Below are 25,147 nucleotides of genomic sequence, written 5' to 3' on the forward strand. Positions count from 1 at the left end.
CTGCTCAGGCCAGAGCAGCATCTTGAAAATGACTGTGAGCAAAACTTTGTATAATTTTTGTTATTTGAAGCACTTTTCAGTATTATCTACTTTCTTTTAAAGTTGTATGTTTAGGGTGTCTTGTTATCATCAAGTATCTCTTAATTTATGGCTACAATTCCAATAGACATAAATTGGGGGAGATTGTTGTGCATATGTTGTGTACTTGATAATTACATGAACAAAACACCCAGGTAGATTTTACTTAGTGAAATAATGTAGCACTCGACGGATAAGAATTATAGTCCCGACGGATAACTCATTATAGTCCCGACGGATGATGACTCATTATCCATCGAGTGAGTAGCTTATGTAATAATGAGTCTGTAGCACATTTTTGCATACACCTTTGTATAGATTCCGTAGTAGCATATAAGACATGTTGACTTTAACTAGATATGCAGAATAGGTTGATTAATTGTACATAGATGATGTCTTGTAATTCTGCATAAATGAATTTAAGTCAAGTGCCAAAATAGCTACCAACGGATGATTAACAAAGCCATCGACGGATGATCAAATGGCTATCAACGGATGTTCAATATAGCAGTCGACGGATGATCAATAAAGCCATCAACGGATGATCATAAACTCGACGGATGATCATGTACTCAACGGATAAAGAATTCAAATATCAGTTGACAGTGACAGCATAGTCACATGCGTCGAAGTGTATGCAAATGGAATGAGGAAGCCTATTAACTGGGTAATAGAGAACAAAGTAGCAAAGTATTAAACCTGATAGTTTTTATAATGATCCTGTCTTTTGAGTTTGTAATCTTGGTAATATATAAACCAAGAAGTAGCAAATAGAAACATAGATCTGGGAACACAACAAGAGAAACATTTGTAAGCAGAATTATTAGCATTTATCTGTATTCTCAGTAGTTCAACATTTGTAAGCAGTTGTGAGCATTTTTGCACACAGGGTTCTCTCGATATATAATATATATCTCTAGTGGAATCATTCAAATCCACCAGAAAGTTTTTAAAGATTCTTGTTTTTAATTACTTGTGTTTTGATTCACTTAAGTTTTTATTCCGCATTGTGCTAATCAATACACTTATATTTATATTTGAGTTAGAACATTTTATTTCAAGAAAAAATTTCAAGAATTCCATTCAACCCCCCTTCTGTAATTCTTATCATATTGTTAAGGGACTAACAAATTTAATTCATATCGAGTTCTGTATTATTTTGATTTGTTACTTCGGGCTAAATTAAATTTAAGCAAACTAAATATAATTATTAAGATTTAGTTGATATATCATGTGAGTCGGGCTAAGATAAAATAATAATATTATCCATCATCCTAAAGAATATATATTAATGAACTTGGATAAACAAATAATATATTTTATTTATCCAGGATAAAAAATATATTATATAATTGATTCAGACTAATACAAACCTAAAATAAAAATACAATTCGAACAATAAAAATAAAATCATATATACTAATTATTCAGTCTAAAACAAAATTATCTTATTAATCCATACTTTAAAAAAAATTAAAATTAAACTAAAAATAATTAGTTTGATTCGGTCGGTGTATTGAGCATCGAGCTAAAATAAAATAATGTAAACCAGTGATCCAAGATAAATCAAATTAATATTAGACTAAGTATAATTCATATCCTATTGATGTGAACTAAAAAATCAAATTTTAATTAAAACATAAATATTATTTTTAAAAAAAATACACATAAAATTATCAATAAAACTATATCATTCGATCAGTAATATTGACTTTTTCAAATATCTTTTATAGAATTATAGTTAATCGATTAAGTTATCACCATGCTAAAATAATATTTTTTACGGTCTGAACATAATGGGGACATTATATTTTTACACTCAATAAAATGATAATTTCGTTATAATAATATTTTTCTCTTATCAATGTTATCACCTTAAATAAGTTTAAATGTTTTAAAAAGTTATGAACATATATGTCTACTAATATAATTATTATGAAGTCATATCATTTAAAGTTTTAAATGAATGAAATTAGGAATCGAATTCAATTTTTTTATAAAATAATATAATATTAAAAAAAAATCTGTGCGATCCGTGTATCGCACGGGTTTTAAGCTAGTATTAGTAAATACTGATATAGATGATACAATTACGAAACGGTATATTTTAGGTATACAAGTTTTACAAACAAACTTTGCATTTATAGCAGTTTCTCTATTTTTTAATACATTTTACATTTTCAACTCTTTTTAAAAACAATTAAATTAAAGAAGGATCATTATTTAAACTTTTGTATATCGCAAGAGATTCTCGTGTGCAAAGGACGGATAAGATTACTAGTTATAAAAGTAATAATACAAACTATTATTGAAAATGATAATATAAATTATTTTGTAATATTATTTTTGTAACGAATTATAGTAAAAAACTTGAGGTGTAATTTATTTTTTAAAAAAATAACTATATCTCCCACAATAAATAGATGACACAAATTTACATTTTAAATATGATAAACAAAAACTAAAACTGAGAAAATAATGGGTGGTCAGACGATTACAAACAATAAACCTAGATATCACTATGTCCAAGGTTGGTATAAAGAATTTGTAGGGACCGCAAACATTATAGTACAGAAATTATTTCAGGGCAATGGCCCTTAGCATTATAGTTTAGGAAAAATTGACCCAAAATTTCACAAATAATGAAATTTGGCCTTTTATATCATTGAAAAATCGCATTTTTATATGTGTTTTTTAAAAAAAGGCAATTATACTTTACATTTTTAATATTTTTAAAAGATACAACTTTTTTTTTGAAAACGCATCTTAATGATGCTTTTATGCAGTAAACACGATGTCAAAAATGTGTGCAAGATACATAAACGCGTAATCCCAGTTACAAAGCCCAATAAGAAAAATAGCAGGGTATTATGAATAAGTAATAACGCATCATTAAGTTACGTTTTTACGTGATAATTAGGATTGTTTTACTAAATTAGGACATTTTGGATCATTTACTCTCAAATTATGAGATTGATTACCATTTTTCAAAATTTTACATCATGTCATTCCAATTTATCATTGTTAGCTAAAAGCTCACTGATAACTTATCAAACTGTAACCTTTGGGTAACTAAGTCATTCAACAATAGCTGTCAGATCAGTTTTGTATTAATAGTTCAGATTATTCCGTTAGTGCACCTGACAGATAACCTAAAGTTCATTTTAATAACTGACCTTTACATGTTGAGTCTTTCTTGTTTGTAATTTTTGTTATCATATCCACCTAATGAACAAGTGGCATAAAACACATAAAAAATTTATGTAATACTTTAGAATATACACAACTTGAATATCTATAAAATTAAGAATATTAAAAAATGAAAAAACACATCGTAAAAGAATTCTATTAACAAAAAATCTACTATAACATATTTTGTAGAAAAAACAAACAAAATTTATAGTACATATAAAAGTAAGTGTATGTGACAAAAAGAATGATATAAAATAAAAATGTAAATTAATAAATGAAAGTTTTTTTAAAAAAAACAATAAAATTTAAATTTTAAACAATGAGTAACACAAAATTATAAATTTGTGTGTTGTGTGCATTGCAATAGTAAACATCTCTTTTAGTTATGTAAACACGTTTCATTTGACGGTAGCAGGCCTGAGACTAGGTGTTGTACGGGGACCAATTGTATATAATTAATTAGTTACCACAGCAGACTAGTTAGCAGACTAGTTACCCAATGACCCTAGAATGGAATATAAATAAGCTATAGGACCATAATATGAAGAACGAGACAAGACAGTCAACTGCTTTGTGAATGTTAGATTCTCATTTACCCTGGTTTTCCAATGAAACTAGGCATTTTCTTTTCATCTCCACTCAGCAATAGTCAGAACTCAGAAGGGCAGTAGTCCGATAAAAGTTGCAGTCTCGCAGAATACTGATTTCCGTTAGGATATCACGCCAAAGCTCTCTTTAACACTTGGTAAGTGGGGAAATATGCCGACACGTCACCACTATCAACCTTTTATTCGCCAACTCCAGAACATTCTTGCCAATTTTCACCGGAGACATACATGTTTGTTATACTTCCAAGAATATGCACTTTCGGCTCTTTGACCTGCAACAGAGACAATGGTGGACTTTTTTTGTAATATCTTTTTTTTTTTTTTTTTTTTTTTTGCTAAATATGTAATATCTTTTTTATTATATAGGATACAAATTTATGCAAGTCCTAAGTCCTTTCAAGCCAGATCCTGAAAGTATCGATCCCTGTAGCATCTGGCTGGCTAGTGAAGGGATTCATTGAATAAACTGCGTAGCAAGTTCGGCTGTCTTTGTAACAAATTTATGGCATTCTCTACTTGGGCACAACCATTAGGTTGCATGCTAATTTCCCACCTTGCATCGACATGGAACTTATATTAAACCTCACAATTTTTGCCCTCAATCCAAGAAAGGACACCACTCTCCAAGACAATAAATCTAAACTAATCATCAGTGTCCAGAAGCTCATGCAGAACTTTAGTATAAACTGGTCGTCGTATAGACATACAGATGTATTTATGGGCTTAAAGGGTCAGAACCAGCTGTAACGATCTCTTCTTCCCATTCGTTCATTCTTCCTTTCTCGCAAGAATGGCACAACATTTTTTGAAATAAGAACAAGTCCATTTGGAGGAACCTTGTATAGCTTAGTCTTTTTAAGCATATGTAATTTCAACTAAAGCGGATGGACAGTTAACCCTCCTCATTAAGTTTTTTTGTGGTTCAATATTGATGCAGGAGCCTCTTTGTGACACAACAGATTTATGAGCAAGATTTCGAACCTCGGTAACCCCAAAATTTTGGAAACATATCATTGGTGACATTGAGGTCTAATATTGCTGGCTCCTACTGATCCACTCTTTAGCACCAAATGGGATTTCAAGTGAGGGGGCGTAATGACTAATGACATAAAATTTATAATTATATCGAGTCCTCCAATCACCTTACGATTTCAGAAAAGTTGGTAATCTTACAATATATATATAAAAACCTAGAAAATGTGAAGCTTACCAGTGAAACCTGGGGAAAACCAGTTTGAAGTTGAAGATGCGAGAAACCATTTACAGTAAATAAACACTTGAAACCTCTGATATCGCGGTTCTCACTACATTGAATATGGATGTCAGAGAAGATACTAAGCTCAAGAACTATAACATTGCAGTTCATTGCTGGTAATGTTTTTTAAGAAAAAATAAATATTGGAACTCACTTCAGAAGATACGTAAAATTTCTGTGACGGTATTCATCCAGAGGTATATCCTCTTCTTTAGAATACCTGGACACCAAATCAACCCAAGTACAAATTGTCAAACAAACGTGCAGGTAGGAGATGTTAATGATACTAGAACATAATATGGCAATCATCTTAGACTTTGGCAAGAAAGCAAACTCACATAAAAGAACTATGGTGGCTTACATAAGCAAATTGCTCATTCTACAAACATTCAATAAAATGTGATGCATCCAATGCTAATGCAAAAGATGATATTTGAGACATTCCAGTTAGTTAATAAATAATTCATATAGTACATGATTGCTCTGGAATACTATTTGCGGCACAGTAGAAAGATTGGTTTGGAATTCGAGTAGATGGCAGGCATATCACCATCTATTTCACAAAATATGACAGAAGATTGTTATATATTGACGCACATCAAAGATCAAGCCACGTCTGAATTAAGGGGGCGTTTAGTTCGTACTAGGTAAACGGATTGGAGCTTAGAAAGGAAAAGAAGGAGATAGGAAAGAAATAACCCAGAATCATTTCCCCTGTGTGCCTTTGATTTGAAACAGAATGAACAACCCCTAACTTATTTATTTATTCTTTTGAAAAAATCAATATCATTAGATTGATTTTTGTAACGAGTTGAACCCTAAGCAAAAACAAGAACAGCTATTTGATACAATCTAGTTACCCATTTCGTTTATACGCATACGAGTGAGTGAATTTGCAGAGTAAACATGTTGATATCTAGATATGATGCACATCAAAGAGAAAGCCGCGTCTAAATTAAAGGAGCATTTAGTTCGTACTAGGTAAAAGGAATGGAACTTTAAAAGGGATATAAGGAAAAAGGAAAGGAATAACCCAGAATTGTTTTCCCTATTTGGATTTGATTAAAAACAAAATGAAGAATCACTTAAATATTTTTTTTTTTTTGAAAAAACTCAATATCATTATTTCGATTTGTAACAAGTTCACCCTAAGCAGAAAAAAGTTAGAGAAGAACAGGGACATCTAATTGGGCCGGAGGAATGAACCTATTTCAAGTGGCTCATATTGTACCAGAAAAGCCTATGTATGAACAAGGATTAGTTTTACTTCCTTACCTAGCTACTCTAGGTTAGGGAGTAGGTCCTGGTGGGGAAGTTATAGACCCTTTTCCATATGTTGTATCTGGAGTGAATACATGTGTGTGTGTGTGTGTATATATATAAATAGAGAAAATGTGACGTTGAAGATCAGATGGGGCGAGAGAGAGAGAGGGGGGGGGGGGCGGGACTCGGGAGAGAGGGGGGAGAGAGAGAGGGAGAGGGACGGACGGAGGGGGGGAGGGCGGGAGAGAGGGGAGAAAGAGAGGGGGAAGGGAAGAGAGAGTGGGGCCGAGAAAGGGGGGGGGGGAGAGAGAGAGAGAGAGAGAGAGAGAGAGAGAGAGAGAGAGAGACGTGGAAGATCGCTAATATGATTTCCTAAACGGTAAAAGTGATTCCTTAGCATTGAGGCCTAGTAAATACCTCTTCTCGATCGAGGGTTTAAACCTCAATGAAGGCTGGAGTGTAAGTATTGATTGACCATTGAAAAAATATAAATATATTCAACCCAATTGTAATCAAAATCAAATTCATCTTTTGCATGAATGGTTACTACGACAACAAAAGGAAACAGTTCACTTAATGACAGTGACAAAGTTTTAGCTAAATTACTGAAATTCATTTACTACACCTCCATGGGAAACCATTTTCACAGAATCTGGATACTCCATTCATTGCAGAGAAGGTATCTATGTGAACCCACACTTCATCTGTACTGTTCGTGACATAACCTGTGTAGAACAAAATTACTTTATATGAAAAAACTAAAGAAATTAAAAAAAAAACATATCTAGTTCTATTGACATCAAGAGATTTGTACTGAAAAAGGTGAAAGAGCACAAACAAAAACGTGCAAGATAGTTAATGGGATTGCATTTTAAGACTATTAATCGAAGGCCTAGCTCCACAAACTGTTAAACCAAAGATAAACAAGACGAATATATGCAAACCATGAAATTTACTACGTTTGTTTTTTATTTAACAAAGTGCGTGTGTGTAGGGAAACAACTTCTGTGGAATTTGCCATTACATTAGGATCAAAATTGTGATTGATTGATATTCAAGAATGGTATGTATTGTCCAAGCCCATATGTTTAGACTGCACAAACCAGAATGAACACCTTAATCTGGTGCGGTGGTTTTATCATATATATGATACTGATGCCATGACTCTCAAAGTGAATGCAACCCAACATAGATCACCCTGTTGGTAGCTCTGGCATGATAGTTTTCCTTTGTGCTTGATTTCGAGAACTTCCTATTTAATAAGTGCACCAGGTAATCTGAGGATGACCAATATAGGCTCATATTCTGTGACAGACAGACAGGTACGGTGGGGGTGCAGGGATAGCATAAGAGGATGCTACGTTCCTTATGTCAAAGTTGCAAGGAATGTATAGTTATTGTTGCAGGATGGGGAGGGGGTAGTTCATCAGGAGTAAATTTTAAACTGCAGCCAAAGGGCTAACAATTCAAATAAGTACCAAGGAATAAACCCATCCACACTGACAAAACAAAATAGTTTTAGCAAATAGCTATTCTAATGGATCTCAATTATACTTCAACCTGCCACCTGTCCTGAGATTAAAGTTAATCCGAGTCAAGAAAAGAAAACAAGTATCAATCCTTTGCCACATCCTAGTTATATGATGCACAAATCCTTCCTTTACTAAATCCAATGACATGATACACAATCTGTACCCTTCAAAATCTCATCTCTGTTTTACGTATATTGTAGTCAACGTCTCAACGATGTAAGGTTTAAATGTAGAAATAGTCTATCACTCACAGAGAATATATTGGTTGAGAACTGTACACAAACTGATTGAAGCAATTATATTACCTAGGATATGTAAATATAGGAAGATCAAATAGAAACAACTCTATAAATGAAAACTAGAAACTAATCTAAGCCCTTGAACCAATCTAATCTAATGGCCCCTTAAAGCAACCACACAGTATTAAACTACACCCTCCCACACAATCTCAGCTATCCTCACCCTCCCAAAGAATCTCAGCTATCCTCCCGTTTTGAATTTAATTTTTCCCGTAAAACGGTAAGTTTTTTTTTGAAATCCGACTTCACTTAATTTTTCTCCATCTACCAACAATCAGTGTGCATATCATATGTGCTATATTTCGACGCGATTTAGAATTTTTTTTTATTTTAGTTTCTAGTTTTCATTATAAGGTAGTTTCTAATGGAGTAAGACCCAATAAATATATAGTACCATGATGAGTTCTTTTTATCTTCTTTTATAATTAATTTATGATGAGTTCTTTTTATCTTCTTTTTTACTCTTAAAATATAAATTTCCAAGTTAGTTAGTGTTTAGTGTTTATTTTCCCATATCACATAATGTACCGTTGATTATTTATATCCTATAAAATTAAGATTCCATCTTCATTAATGTTATTTATGTGGAAAGGTAACTCCAAAGTCATGTCAAACAAGTAGTCTGGTAAATACAAATAGGTAACATGGATCAAAATATTGTTTGCGATCAAGATACCTAGGGTTTAGTGACACCTATGTAATTATATAATTTTAAATTTCGGCTTACACCCAAGACTTGACCTATTTATGGCAACCAAGAATTTTGGTATAAATGCAATTCATCTCAGATCATTGCTCCAAAAATTTGTATGGTTGTACCACTTATTATATCTCCCAAAAAAATTTTAGCCAACAAATGATAAACATCAGACAGAATTAAATCCAACATGTAAACTTTATACACCTACTTGTTTTATCTCATGAAGAGAGTTTATAAGCTGATACAAGTTGATATATACCTATGAACCACTTAACTTGCCACAACAATCAAAAGTTAGCACATAACATGCATGCGTCGGGTTCAACTGTTTGTGTTTTCATGTGCATATGAGCAAGAACAAGGGAGAAGTAGAGGAAGATCATACCACGTTTATGCAATTCTCTCAAAGCAATACCACCAGGGTAATTTTCATGCGATGCCATGAAAGTTGTGATAGTACCTCCAAGACTACAAAATTAAAATACAAGAACTGAGAGATAATATACTTCAATACAATCCGGCGACGAAAGAATACTCGTCAAACCTGATAATGAGCAATCCAATCATAGCGATAAAAAACAAATTCCAGATATTCTTCTTCCGATTGTTGTAACTACATAATGGTTATATGCATGAATTAAATACTGGGATAGAACTAATAATGAAGAAACTATAAGAACCAAGGCATATGCATGAAATCAGTTCAGATATTAACCGTAAATCAAAGGGAAAGAACATACATTCGACTAGCTGCAACTGCTGCTGATAAATTAAATACTGGGATAGAACTAATAATGAATCGGAGCTCCTGCACCCATTAATAATCTTGACATTTAATATTTAAGGGGAAAATGTTTAGTAAAATTGTACTAGATGAGACATAATTTATTTAAAATACCTTGTGTGGAAGCTTTGAGTAAAGTAAAACAAATGAAAAAACGGGGAGAACATAGAATAAAAGTCTCCGTTCAACTAGAACTCCCAACTGCGGCAAATCAAAACAGCAGAGGAAAGCAATATTGTTAGCAAGCATACAAAGCTGGACGTGTATGATAATCTTGCAAGATATACTATATAAAGAAACGATAAACATCTAAAGAAATGTATTTAACTTGCCAACTCTTGTCGAAGGGGATTGGCTAGCTAGTTACTAGAGTAAGGGAACTTCTGGTACACATAAAGAATTTACTCAAGTTTGCACCAACTAAATAGTAAAACCCAGTTAACAGTCTCAAGCTCGAAAATTGGGGGTCTTCACATAATACCTCTCCACATACATCTCACCATGGTTGGACCCTACTTGGGATTACTTGGGACTGGGTCATACCAAGTATGCTTGTTTAGTGTAAACAGTCTCAAGATCCTATATAGGGCTGTAAATGAGCAGGTACGATCTGGAACAGTTCAGTGTTCGGTACGAAAAAAATTCGTTTCTAGTTCGCTTGAAAGTTCGCAAACATGTTCCGTTATAATGTTCGCCAACATGTTCATTAATATAATTTGTTAACAGGTTCATGAACTGGTTCATCGATATAGTTCGTGATTAGTTACATATACTTAGTTATATATACTTGTGAACATATTTCATGAAATGATAATTAGTAAATATATTTAATTCATTCAATAGCTTTTTTTGGTTAAATTTTTATATTTTAAAATTTAAATATAATATATTTACATGATAGCATATATTTATTACTATATATAATATATATTTATGCATCTTATCAGTAAATACATATCATTATTTAGATAAAAATATATAAGTACCATGTACTTTATAACGCAATTTACTCGATTTTTTCTTAAACAACCACATATATATTAAAAAATTAACATACCTTTGCCAATTACAAAAATGAACATATTGTTTGTAAAATGAAAATGAAAATATACATGGAACACGAAAGACATGATTAATAAAATTCAAGAATATCAAAATCTTCTTGTTCTAGATTAGTGAAAAAAATATTTTATAAATACTTTTTATACACAATATTACTTTCATATTTGACAGAACATACATAAAAATAATACTCCCTCTGTACCATTCATTCCTTTATAGTTTTTTTCTCATCCTTGACACGCATTTTAAGGCTACTGTAAATTATAATTTCATAATTTATTTCAAAAATATTCTTTTGCTGAATTAAAATTCAAACATTTTATTCTTATTTAGAAGAAAATAAAATTAAAATAATTTAGGTAACTATACTCTATAGGAGTCTTAAAATGTGTCTGCCCCCCTCCCCTAATGTAAAGAACCTAGAGGGACGAGAGAGTATATCTTAAATATTTTTACCAATTTGCATCTTATTTGTACGAGTTTGTTAAATGAATTGTTCGTGAACGGGAATTTGTTGGCAGTAGTTATGAGTTGTTCGTAAGTAGCTAATGAAACTTGTTCATGAGCTATTCGTGAACATGTTTGCGAACAATTTTTTTGTTAACGAGTCGATACACAAAAAATTGACTCGATAGAAGTTAGAGTTTAGAGTTTAACGAGTTATTGCTTTTGACTTTAAAAAACTTGGAAGAAGAAAAATAAAAGAAAAAAGGAAGGGCAGAAATTATCATATATGTCCCTAAAATGAGCAGAAGATTGCCAGAAGCATCTTTATAACTGCTTCTTAAAAACTAGCTTTTCAAATCCTGCCTTCTCTTCATAACTGCTTCTTAAAAACTAGCTTTTCAAATCCTGCCTTCTAGGTTACCATAATTAAAACTTCTGCTGCCAAATTACCCTTTCTTCCTATTGAAAAACTGTGTAATATTTATCTCTTAATATTCCAACAGTTCTATTCCTACAAAAAAAAATTACTAGTTTCATATTAGATAAAATCTCCTCGGATAATGATAATAGCAAGTTAGCAACTACAACAGCATGAACGAGCCACTAACAATCTGATCATGTGAGGCTGACTCCAGGGGTAGAATAAGCATTTATAAGCCACCCCCAAGTGGTCTGAAATTCTTATTACCTAAGAACACTATGTTTAGATCAAATATTCTTCTTCTGTGTACATCGACATCTAAAGTTACACAGCATCTAAAGTTACCTAACAAAGATAAGACTCCCCATGAACTCTCAATCCTTTTTCTTAAGCATAACCTAACTCATATCACATAATTTAAGAATTCTTTTTCTTCTACATTAACTCGCAAATCATGTTATACAATCAATCCTCTATTTGTTGATCACATACTATGAGAAATATCTCGTCAATAATTTTAGATTGAACTCTTTCTGTTACATATAGCTACACCAGGGTTTGTAGCTTTTCCTTGCACCATTTGGCACATTTATCAAATTGCGAGGTCATTTACCCTTCCTACTAAAAAATAACTTTCATTTAATGTTTTTCCACGCATCTTGTCATGACTTCTATTTTTGGCAGATTTTCCAGAACCAAAGCCTCATAAGACCACCTTGTTCGGGTTTCTTATTCATTGAAATATAAATCAGATGCTGGATTCAACTGTGGGCAAGAACTCACATGAACATGGCAATACTATTATTTAACGCATTATTAACACCTTTACACTAGATTTCGAGGATATGTTGTACAAGAGAACTAAGTGGTGATAACTTAGTATATTATTTGAGCCAGATCCAGCACCCTCTTTCATTCACTAATCCTTATTACTTTATACTGAAGGTTTTCCCTTATGCTTTCTACATCTTGCCAAGTTGAGATGCAGGACCCCTATACCACATCCTCGGAGAAGTACGGAGTCGATAAGTACATGGAAAGAAAACTCAACACTACAGAAAAAATAATGTCAATTTATTTCCCAAAAGAAAGGATGTGTATCAACATAATTACACACACTACACATAATTTGCATGGAAAAAATAAATAACTATATTTATAAAACAACGAAGCGGTTTAGCATATAGTCCATAACAAAAATTAATTTAATCTTTACCAAGTACAGAAACTATATGAAAAGTTGACTTCGAATCACCATAATTAAGAAATAAATTAGTGATCTTTTTTAGTATGTAAATATCTTGGGCTTATTCCCCGAGATTTTGTCATTACTGTTATAATCTCCACCCAAAAACGTGTTTTTAGTTTTCACATAAAGACTACTGCCTCAAGGTACGCAACCTACATGTGATCTCCATTTGGTTATTTGCTTGTCAATTAAAAAAACTGGGAAAGACAGAAGACTTCATACGAAGTGGTCTTGCAAAATCTCCAAAACCATTTAATACAAACTTGAAAAGAAAATCTTTTAGATAAAACAGTATCTACAAATAATTTTACTGGTCCAGTAGATTAAAATTCGATCCCAAAACTTGCGAAAGTACCAAGATGACCTCGTGGGTTACTACCAGTAATTTCAGCGTTTTGACTTGCAACTAGTACGAGATATAATATTCCAAAACGTATTCAAGCACGGAAGAGCAGAGCAACATAGATTAGATAAATTTTTTGCTTATCAGTTGCACAATTCTGACAGTTGGTAAACTCACCGCAAAGAGAGGATATGCAGCAAGCAAGGAGCGTGGAAGCGCGGAACTGAAGTACCAGTGGAAGGAATGTGTCTAAAATAGCATATTAAGGATGAAAAAATGTATGTACTACGGAAAGATGATATCTTACAACAGATCAGTCATCACAAAAGTTTGTGAAATATGAATTTATGTGATATACAATAATGTCAGTACTTAACAGCCAAGGTAAGCATTTCTCATCAACTTAAGCTTTATTGTGTAATATACAACAATGTAAGTATTTAACAGCCAAAGTTAGCATTTTTCATTAACTTATACTTATGCCACAAAGATGATTTGGATTAGACATTGACCTTTATCAAATCCGCTGGCTAATTTGATATAACCTTGTTATTGTTTTAAAATCATGGCAGAGCTGACATAGAATTTATATATATATAGGGGGCTACTCCAATAGAAACCAATTTAAAATAGAAACTAGAAACCAAATATTTTTTTTTAAATTACTTCGAAATATAACACATATGGTATGCAAATCGATCGTTGAGAGATGTAGAAAAATACAGTGAAATCGGATTTTAAAAAAAACTTACGGTTTGACGGGAAAAATCAAATTAAAAACGGAGGGGAAAAGCAGAAATTGGGTGTGGGAGGGTGCAGAGTAGTTGGGTGGGGTGATTTAAGGGGGACCATTAGATCAAATGGATTAGGTTGATCTAATGGCTTAGATTAGTTCCTAGTTTTTATTTTAATTTTAGTTTATATTTGATCATTCCCCCATATATATATATATATATATAAAAGGATACACCCCACTCAGAACTCCTGTTCAAAACAGAATTGAACCAAAAAACTTCGAATTCAGGCCACAATGGCTTCCTCCATATAAACGAATCAACCAACACCGTAAGACCTGCATACATAAAAAGTTTAAATCAAATGATGTCAAACATGGTTCCTGTGTGATTACCCTCACCACCTCTATGGTCATATTGACCATTATTAACATAGATCATACCATTTTAGCATTCTTTTCGTTGTCATGCAAAGATAAGTTGTTGAGAATGAGAAGCTATACATACATTATCTACTAATACTAAAAAAGGTTTTGCAAACTTTAAAAAATTTAAAACTTTATATATAGGGGAAGGTCCAGGGAACATATTTGCCCTGCACCATTTGGTTCAGTTCAACAGCAAAGATTAAACTTTCACAACCTGAAGAGTGCTTCAATTCCATGCCTAAAAGTGCAGAAGAAAAAGTTCTTGTGGTGCCGAATAATAACGTATACCAAGTATTAAGTTTATAACCTGACCTACAAGGCACCAGTAAATAAAATGCTTCCCTTTGCAAATTACATCTCTCCACGCGAAACACATCACTTTTCATGCCACGCAGAATACATCTCCTTTTGTAATTAATAGTCATGGAAGATTTGATGATCTTGCTGATCCCACTCGTTCAATATTGGATCATAGAGCTAGGAGATCATATAAAAAAAATATACCTACCGCGAAGAAGGGTATGGGAGGATGAGATGTACGCAGAAAGGTCGTCTCAGAAAAAACCCGTGCACTTTGAGAAATTTTTTTGGCAAGTTTGGAAATATAGTGAAAATTATAGAAAATTTGAAGGTTCACATATAATTAAAAAGTTTTAATTTTTTTAATAAAATGCAAAAAGGTAGATTGTATTATGTATATGATCTTAACCACTATGATTATATCTTTTTTGTGTATTTGGGATCGTCGTGTGTTAAATTCATGATTTAGTGGAAAACAGATGCAAGTAATAGGACAAAAAAGAGAAGGTACCAAGTAGATCCACCTGAACGCAGATGACACAACTTAGCGCCTCAAAAACGACATATAGAGGATGTTTGGTACAGCATAATTTGCCTCATATAGGTGCAAAATAACCCTATTTTTAACAAGTGTATAATATAGTAGAAAGTATGTAATTAATATAAGTTCGTACGAAAATGTCCGAAAATTTTGAAATCAATGACGCCAATACTGTTGTTCCCACAGCCACTAAAATAAACAACTATGAATCCCATTATGTCCAGATTACTACCATATGACTGAATGGGATGAATTTCTTGAGATGGTCGCAATCGGTGAGAATGTACGTGCGTGGGAGAGGCAAGATGGGTTACTTGACTGGTGACACTAAGGCTCCAGAGACAACTGATGCCAATTACGCTCTCTGGGATGCAGAAAACTCCATATTATGGCTTGGTTAGTAAATTCTATGACCGAAGATATTAGTGCTAACTATATGTGTGTTATTCAACAGCAAAAGAATTATGGGATAAACAACTCAGATGTACTCTAATTAGGGGTGTACACAGGTCGGGTTGGCCGGGTTTAAGACGTTTCGACAACCCAACCCGATTAAATCGGTTTCAAAAATTTTAACCCAACCCGTAATGAATTTTGCATCATCACAGTGTTGCAGTTTACAAACCTGTCAAAATTTAGTTAATTTTTAGCTAACAATTATCATTTTGTACTAAAAATATAAAACCTATGTAAATGGGTTGAATGTAAATGGGTTGTTACAGTAAAATATAATGCTGATGGTAGTGTCGAAAGATACAAAACGAGGCTGGTGGCAAAAGGCTTTACTCAAACTTATAGCACCGATTATCAAGAGACCTTCGCACCTGTTGCTAAGTTGAAATCGTACGCATTTTACTTTCTCTGACAGTTCAAAATGATTGGCCCTTATATCAACTTGACATAAAAAAACGCATTTCTGAATGGGAAATTGGGTGTCCATGGAGTTGCCTCCTGGTTTTGAAAGAAAATATGGATATGCAAAAGTATGTAGGCTGAAAAAATCCATATACAGCCTAAAGCAATCCTCACGAACCTGGTTTTGAGGAGGTTGTAAAACGACATGGCTATAAGCAGAGCCAGGTAGATGATAGCACACTCGAAGAGTGGAAAAAAAACAGTTATAATTGTCTATGTTGATGATATAAATTTTGACAAGAGATGATTACACAGAACTTCAAAATATTAAAGGTCAGCTAGCAAAAGAATTTGAAGCCAATGTGAAGCTTCAGCCTGCAACCTTAGAAGAGCAAGTGAACAAAGAGCAGTTTCAATGACTTGTGGGAAAACTAATATATTTGTCTGACACTCGGCCGGATATTGCATTTGCAGTTAGTGTTGTAAGTCAATTTATGCATAATCCTGGAGTTCAACATTTTGATGTTGTCAAGAGGGTGCTTCGGTACTTAAAAGGTACACCAGGAAAGGGATTGTTGTTTAGTAAATGAGTTTCTTGGAATAGAAGTTTACACCGTTGCTGATAGGGCAGGAGTGTCACTGATAGAAGATCAACTTCAGGATATTGTACTTTTGTAGGAGGAAACTTAGTAACTTGGCACAGCAAAAAGCAGAGCGTGGTGGCACGAAGTAGCTAAAGCTGATTCAGCGCAGTTGCACTTGGCATTTGTGAGATATTGTGGATTAAAAGACTTCTCGAAGAGCTAAGGATGAGAATAAAATTACCAATGAAGGCATATTGTGACAACAAGTCAGCAATTTTGATAGCGCATAATCCAATTCTCCACGAGAGGACCAAACATATAGAAATTGATAAGCATTTTATAAAAGAGAAGCCGGAGAATGGACTAGTCTGTATGCCGTATGTTCCCACTGGAGTCTGGATTGCTGATACTCTCACCAAAGCATTACCAACAAAACAATTTGAGAACTTAATTGGCAAGCTGTCCATGAAAGATATCTTCAGTCCAGCTTGGGGGGGAAGGAGTGTAGAAAATATGAATCAAATCAGAAATGATTGGGAAGTTACTGTACAGCAGCTGTAATATTTGTTTCCTAGTTTAGAGACAACGTTCCCTGATTCTTAGGGATTGTTCTTAGTTGATTCTCAGGAATTATTATTAAATTAGAATAACTAACAGGCCTGTATATGCCTACTTATCTCCCTATTATATTAATACACAAGAGAGTTGTCTCTTAAGTTAATAGAAACCCAGGAACTAATAGCCTAACAACTAGAATAGAACTCTTCAACCACATATACAACTTATAAATTATATAAAGACATTCAAATGATGTTATAATGAATAAAATCTGAAACAAATAATAATTACTCAGCCTCATTCAAGTACTCATAACTGATTTGGCATTAGTTTAAAATTGTGTATTAGTCTAGTTAAAGGCTATATAGCTTTAAGTTATAAAAACCATATGTGCACTTTGGTAATGAGTCGGACAGTCGGTTGTAACGACAATTCATACAAGCATCATTAGCTTTTTAAACTAAACATGTTTAATAAGTTTGAGTTGAAAAAATAAACCACTTGAGTTTGACAATCTGGAGCTGTACCCATCATATTAGATATTGCATGACCTAGGGAACTTGGGGAAAAGATGAATTAATTAGCTAGTAGAACATGTAGCAACTGGCATTAGAAATATGTAAAACACAAACCTATGGAGAACAAGGCAGCTCCAACGCAGTACCTGAATGCTTTCCAGAATGAAATTGACTTGATCTGCAAAAAATATGAGGATCATCTTTCTAGCAAGAAAAACTAAATAAAATAGGAAATGCTCTTGGAATAGGCATAGACACTAGGTGACTATATTCACTATTACAAGCATGTTACAAGAAACTGGAAATCAAAGTCGTTGATAATAAACTTGACGCTAGTCAAGAATCCATGCAAGCAACAGTTGATATTTTTAACGATTAGACGTCAATGTGAAAAAACAAATAGGACTGACAGCAACAACAGTAAAACAGGAGGCTGGGAAGGAATAACTAGGGACAAGTAAATATGTACAAGAAATGGTTAAAATAGTGGAAATAACCGATCTCATCTGAGAGACAGTAAAACAAATTAAATTTCAGAATTATCAAATATTCAAATCTAATTAAAATATGATAACAGTGTCTCAATATATAGAAGTGTAACCCTCTGACACGAAGTTGATTCCAATAAGTATTTAGATCCCTAACAAATAAATAACACAATCCAGACATTAGTAATAGATATTACATATATCTACATCATAAAAAAAAATTAACAGCTACTTTAACTAATTTCCTTCTATGCATCATTCTCCCTGGAAGTTCCATTGACATCTTCAAGAAGGGACTTGGGATCGGTAACATCCCCTTATACAATTTCTACGTCATCAACGTGTGTCTTTTCGCGTCTTGAAATAACGGAAACATTAAATTGAGGAGAAAGAAGCTTCTCATTATCAACATTCATATCTAACTAAATTCAGTGAAGATTATTTTTGATGATATACGGAGTTGCCAATTACAATTTTTCCAACATATGGCTTCACGGTATGTATAAGGGATGTGAGCTTAATGCACAAACCATCAAACAGAGTAATTAATCCATCTTGGCCATTTCAGATCAATCATATAATTCTTTACGTTCTTTTGCGGTCCAATAGAATAACCGCAAAGAGCAGAAGTAATACATCAAGTTGAAATTTTCAAATTCCAAGTTCTTAAGGATCTTATTAAGAAAACATGTTACTACGTTGTGGCATGGTCCAAACTATAAAATCCTGAATGTATGACGCCTTTGGGTTTGTGCTCAGAGGTCAGTTTTCCCCATTAACAAGGCTTGATGAACATTTATTATAAGTTGGTTGTTCGTAACGAGGAAAGGTTTCGTTTCTTGGCTGGAAGGTGTAGAGAACTTGTGCTATCAGTATGACATAAATTTTATAGAAAAGACGGCGAAAGGGTTTAAAGGTGGGGATAAAAGTTATCTCCGAGGAAAATGGGTAGAAACATAAATAAATTCTCAGATTATTGCACACTAATAAATTTAAAATCTGAATAATATTCTATTATTACATCTCCTTCTATAAAAGCAAAACCTTATCTTGCATAATAAGAAACTAATCCTAATAATTATCTAGATCCTTAATACTCCCCGCCTCAAAGTGAATGAGTCACTTCTTTGTGCACACTTAAAGACATGCAAAACAGGTACTTGTATACAATACCTATTTTCAAAACTTTTGTTTTGTACAAATTTCTGCAAGCCTTGGAATGCGTGCACAATGAAATGGCTCATTCATTTTGGAAACGAAGTGAGCATATAAATCTTAGCAAGATCATTCATTTTTGAAATAAAGAGAGTACATTACTCTTATCATATATCTAAATTTCTTGCAAATAGTCATCATATATCTATATTTCCTGCTCCGTATTAATTATATGAAGTGTTGCACAAAAAGCAAACTAGTCTACTTCAATTTAAGATATAAGAACATTTTGCAGAATAAATCACTACAATGTGTCCAAATACTAATATAAAATAATTAATGTGTATTTTAATTATTTTTCCTCTGTACTAATTATGTGAACCTTGCACAAAAAGGTAATCTAGTATACTTCAAGCCAAGATTTAAGGCCATTTTGCAGAATTGATCACTACAATATAGTCTGACAATATAGGAAGACGCCATTTGTTTTAAGAGATGTCAAACAAAATGAGAAAACTTAGTGCCACTCAAAGAAACTTAAACCAACTATATATTCCATATTTACAATCAATTTGGGATTTTGATGATAAAAAAAAAATACAGGCGCCTATTTAATGTAGAATTAAGTTTCCTCCAGTAAAGCACTTCTGTTTCAAGTTTACTTTATGAAGATAAGTTGAAAATTATTGCTGAGCTCCTTTTAAACCCTACATTTCTAAAACAACGGGCTTTTGAGCTATACTACCTCAAAGATAGAAAATTATCTTCGCACAGAAGTGTATGCTAAATCTCTTAATAGCAGGTTGCACATCTCGGATATTAATATTTAGTATGTTTTCTCGGAACTCTTCACAAAACCCAGGAAGTGGTTATCCTCACAATTAGCATAGGAAAAATCTGTGCATGTGTTGGTCAAATTATGATATTGCAAGCTATTAAAGATAACACCTGAAGGATTGACTATTTGGAGGAACCATGTTAAGTAGAAAGGGAAGTATTCTACAAGGAATATGAGATTGCAAGTAACAAACTCAATTTGTTATGCCTAGAAACCAAGCTTAACTAAAATAAAAAATGTTGAATAGGCCAGTTTTCGCGTTACACCAAAACAGTTAAGACACCTTCGAATTACTAAAAAAAAATCTTTAAGTCAACCAATCACTGCTTTAAAATTAGTACACAGAACTAAAGATTCTTTCTACTAAAAATTCTGAAAGCCATTATTCGTATAACCTATGTAACCCTGAACTATTTATCACCCTTAGATACCCTGTTGGACACTCGAAACCCGACCACTAAGCCTCAAGTGACATACATTCTGTGTTGTGTTTAAAGACGTTCAGTACTGTTATTGGGCTTGGAAGAAATTATACAGAATAACAATAATGATTGACATACTCTTAGATTGATTTCTTTTATCTCAAGTATATAAAAATTGTCTTGCAAACAATCATCTAGTTTTCAATTCACTAATCAAGCAATTACAGTAGCTGATAAAATACTTTTGAAACAAAAAAAAAAGAGCACAGAGAAAAAGAGAAGCCCCCAAAATGTACCAGCAAGAGTTCTAGTCCAAGAGGGCCGAGCAGCAGCAATATGTCGCATCGGAAGATGACTGTAGCAAAAATCTGGCCAACAAAAAAGATACATCGTTTGAACCAAATTTGGCGAATTTGAATAAGGCTTAAAAATTATAACTAATCACAACAATAAATATACAAGAAAAAACTTATAAACTGGATAATGAATTTAGAAGAAGCCATGTGTATGCATGCTAACAGATCCAAAAACACAAGGTGATGCAATTATAAAAAAAAGGATAACTTTTTACATCAGTGCCCAAGGTAAGTTAAAAGATTTTTGTGAGTGCTTTCATATTTCTTCAATGTTCAGCATATTTGCTTAAAAGACTTCCTTCGTAGCGCAATCAAGGTGGAATAATAATATAAAAAAGGTACAATAGTCTATAATCAATCAAGAAAAAAGCATGTTGTTCTTCTCCAGCACATAGTATTATACTATCATTACAGCCTTATTATTCAAATATTAACTTTTATCAAAGTTATGTAGGGATCTAATAAAAACTCTTTAGTTCAGTCTTGGTTTTTCTTAGAAAGCAAGTTGGTAGGGGCCGCAGGGAAACTACAAGTGACAAGTTTGTTCATTTGATTTTGGTCATTAATACTTTTGAATAAATAAGTTGCTTAGAAGATAATTTATTCTAATTGAATTAAGCACCTTCGCTAGGATGGGCTCACAGCATCTTTGCTACAAAATACAAAAACAATCACTACTAATATATATGTCTAGGTTCAGTCACGCAACTTTTTTTGTTTTTATTAATACGTATATATAGTGTTCCCTCGGTAATTGCATATTCGTCATCAAAGTGATCCCAAACATAACCATTAATCTTTATTTAAGTGCCAGTTCCTAAAGGATTACACTTCTAATGTTTGGTTAAAATATTGGTGTGCAAAAAAATGTGAAACAAAGATACTACAAAGCAGCAGGAGTCCTAAAATAGGTACTAGATAGCTGATAACTATACATCCTGTGAATATTTTACAATAACTTAGTAGCCAGCGCAACAATTTAAGTCTGCATAATTATTATCGGTTTATTTAATAATCTTATAATCAAATGTCCCTAGTAATATAGGTTATAATCTCAAAGATGACATACCAAACAATTTAATGCTGCATAAAAACTCCCTCTAAACCAGTACCCATAAGCCATATTAACTGCAAAAGGTCAACAAATCATCTGTACTAAATGTTTGTACAGTGAAGCGCATGTATCAATATGAACTTTATAACAATCGCATATAGTAGTGATGTCCACTGTAATTACCAAAACCCAGCGCCATAATATTAGGAAGAGGACGTGTGCAGTAGAACAGCATATGAAATTGGATGGAGACGAATATCACAAAAAAAGCTTCAACTTGACGGCCAAACTTATCTCTAATCTGTTTATGAAAATGTACATTTTCATCATTACAGCAGAAGACTATACAAGTATAGTGCTTTTAGTCATAATTCTGGTCAACAAGTTTCATCTGTTTAGAGAAATTAACAAACCAGAATCAATATTTGCAACTGCTAATAACGTTATCATTAAAATATAAGAATATTTAAAATTGTTTACAAAAACTGAGACATTTTGCAGTAATTTAATTTTAAATTATTTTTATATCTACAAATACTTGTCATTGCAATATGTATTCCTTCAGTCATGAGAGTTGAGGTCATATTTATCCAACACTGGATTTTTAAAACTTCAATTGTAGTCTAGTTTTCTACCAAAACCATACGCAAGATAAAGGAATAGTCATATTCAAGAGCAACTAGAGGAGACCCCAAACAGAAGGTAGTGGAGATTACATTTAAATATTTAATAGGTCCATATAATATTAAGATAAAAGGCAACACTGTACTAGCAACTGCAAAAGTTTTTCCAACAATGTACGAGTGCTTGCATTGCTCCAATCAGGATCTTGGAATGACTTTTATAATTACTGCAACAGGTTTAAAATGGCTAAACACATACCTGGGCACGGAAAAATCGCAATGTGAACAATATGATGCAGCCTAATGCCAGACGAACTACAAAGGGAAAAATTAAATAATTAATTTCCATTTAGTAAAACGATATAGAAGATACATTGAACATATTGAGATTATTACAATAGGTTGCAACGGTCCAGATATAAATCCACTTCGACAAGTACACATGCATGAAAGAGCACAAACAAATCCATGAACATAAGATTAATAAACTGACTCGCTTATTCATGCACCATAGAAATAATTAAATGCATCATATGCTTCTTGCTAATCAAGAAAAAAAACATTAGGCATATAATTTATTCAATTACAACCACTTCAATAAAACTACGAACTTACATGGATTCAACTAATACCATTATCCAAGACTTAAAAAATCAGGTAAAGGCTCACAACTTAATATTGAAACAAGAAGACAAACCTTACTTGATGGGGAACTCATATTCAAATATAATTATTATATTTGTTATTGAAAAAGTCGGATTATACTAGTTTATTACTCATGTGATGCCAGAAGAATTTAAACATTTCAAACAATACCTTATTTTTTGTTTTGTGTTTTATTATTTAGAATAACAAATTTAATTTTTAATCTAACAATTCTTCATCATTTTAATGTTAGATATAATACTTTGACAAAATTATTTCGACGGAGGAATAAAAGAAGTAGATTGCATAAAGTTTATTTTAATTTTCCATTCTAGGCTTCAATAAAGTGAAATGTAGACAAAATCAAAATGTTTTCACTATCAATCTTCAATTTAAAATTCTGAAACGAAAACAATTAGGATACATAAAATTCTTATAATCTTGATATAACGATGTCTCCCTCGTTTCCTTCATGGAGGCTAAATTCAGATATTATTAAAGACAAGAAAGGTGGGCCAGCCTGTTCAATTATTAATAAAAAAATCTTTAAAATATATATGCAATTCTAAATTTTGAGAATCTATTCTTTTTCTTATCTATATTTCCATTTCCAGCCTAGAACTTAAACTTGTTCATACAAGTTATCTAAACAAATCATCAGGTATTTTTAAATTTCAAGAAGTTTGCTTTACAATCTAAGTAACACATTATAATTTAATAGCTTTGTTTCCAGATTTGAACCCCAAACTTTTAAGTTTTGAAGATGAATTTTATGCCAGGAACAGAAACCGTGCGATGCACAGATTGTTTTTAATTTTATATAATATTTTATAAATTTATTTTCAATAAAAAATTTTAAGATATGAAATTCGTTCATATCTTATTATTTTATTTTTTCCATATGTTAATATTATTTAGTTTTAGTTGGTCTAATTATTTTTTGTTTTAATTATTTTTACGTTGGATTAATTGTATAAATCTTTTTTTGCCTGAATGAATAGTTTATTTTTTTTGTTTTAGTACGATGCTATTACACAAAGTAACGAATTATTTCTAGTTTCGTTTTAATGAAATAGTACGGATATTATAAACATACAAGAAAACTCATAATTACAAAAGCCCATTATATCAACCAAATTTAAGTGATCATATTAAGTTTGTTTTTAATTTTACTTTAGCCAGGGTAGAATATTATTTTAATTTTGTTTTATCCCGGTTCAATAGTACAACTTTTTCAACCGTCAATAGTATTTATTACTTTATTTTAGCCCGTTGCAAACCTAACCAACTATATCTAGTTTTTTATTTTCATTTTTTATTTTGTATTTTTCAACCTAAATAAATAATATAATTTTGTTTAAGCCCGAATGAACACTTTATATTTTTTTTAAATAATTTTTAAAGCTCAAATTAGTTTCAGGTTCCACTATTAGTAAAGGTTGTTCGAAGCTTTTGTTCTTAACAACAATAATGGATTTCTATAAAATAATTATGTAAGCACATAGGGTGAAAGTAATTTAAGGCGTGAAAGATCTATATTGCACGGATTTCTTGGGAACAGTAGCGGTTCAATAAAAATTTTAATACGTTACCTATCTATCCCGGAAAAATCTTAGAAATAAAGATTTAAATGTCAAATCAGTTACAGATTAAGATTTTTTACACTAGAAGATTTCTATAAATTTAGATTTCAATGTAAATACATATGCATATATCAAATCCACACAATTAAAGCAATTAATGAAATGTTGAATTAGTTGAAAGATTACATCGACTCCAATCCGAAAATATCTGGAACTCATCTCTAAGCCTATT

The 25,147-nt window shown here is 32.3% G+C and overlaps 1 protein-coding gene across 4 annotated transcripts in view; it reads right to left on the reverse strand.

Annotated features, from left to right (window-relative positions):
* Window positions 1-3,594: 3,594 nt before the first annotated feature.
* The window catches only part of LOC141663987 (dol-P-Man:Man(7)GlcNAc(2)-PP-Dol alpha-1,6-mannosyltransferase), a 30,268-nt gene continuing 8,715 nt past the window's right edge, over window positions 3,595-25,147 (reverse strand). For 3 of the 4 annotated variants that reach the window (XM_074469856.1, XM_074469843.1, XM_074469864.1), the window contains 15 exons: window positions 22,947-23,002; window positions 22,248-22,365; window positions 22,080-22,138; window positions 20,951-21,022; window positions 17,866-17,929; window positions 14,202-14,305; window positions 13,411-13,482; window positions 9,826-9,912; window positions 9,668-9,735; window positions 9,472-9,540; window positions 9,313-9,395; window positions 7,022-7,121; window positions 5,288-5,353; window positions 5,089-5,182; window positions 3,595-4,150 (listed from right to left, as the gene is read on the reverse strand). In XM_074469856.1, coding sequence (XP_074325957.1) covers window positions 4,058-4,150; window positions 5,089-5,182; window positions 5,288-5,353; window positions 7,022-7,121; window positions 9,313-9,395; window positions 9,472-9,540; window positions 9,668-9,735; window positions 9,826-9,912; window positions 13,411-13,482; window positions 14,202-14,305; window positions 17,866-17,929; window positions 20,951-21,022; window positions 22,080-22,138; window positions 22,248-22,365; window positions 22,947-23,002 — 1,205 coding nt within the window. In that variant the 3' untranslated portion in view covers window positions 3,595-4,057. The remainder of the gene's footprint in view (window positions 4,151-5,088; window positions 5,183-5,287; window positions 5,354-7,021; window positions 7,122-9,312; window positions 9,396-9,471; window positions 9,541-9,667; window positions 9,736-9,825; window positions 9,913-13,410; window positions 13,483-14,201; window positions 14,306-17,865; window positions 17,930-20,950; window positions 21,023-22,079; window positions 22,139-22,247; window positions 22,366-22,946; window positions 23,003-25,147) is intronic. The other variant, XM_074469849.1, reaches the window with a different exon arrangement.

Source organism: Apium graveolens, chromosome 1, assembly GCF_009905375.1.
Source record: "Apium graveolens cultivar Ventura chromosome 1, ASM990537v1, whole genome shotgun sequence".
Classification (NCBI taxonomy): domain Eukaryota; kingdom Viridiplantae; phylum Streptophyta; class Magnoliopsida; order Apiales; family Apiaceae; genus Apium; species Apium graveolens.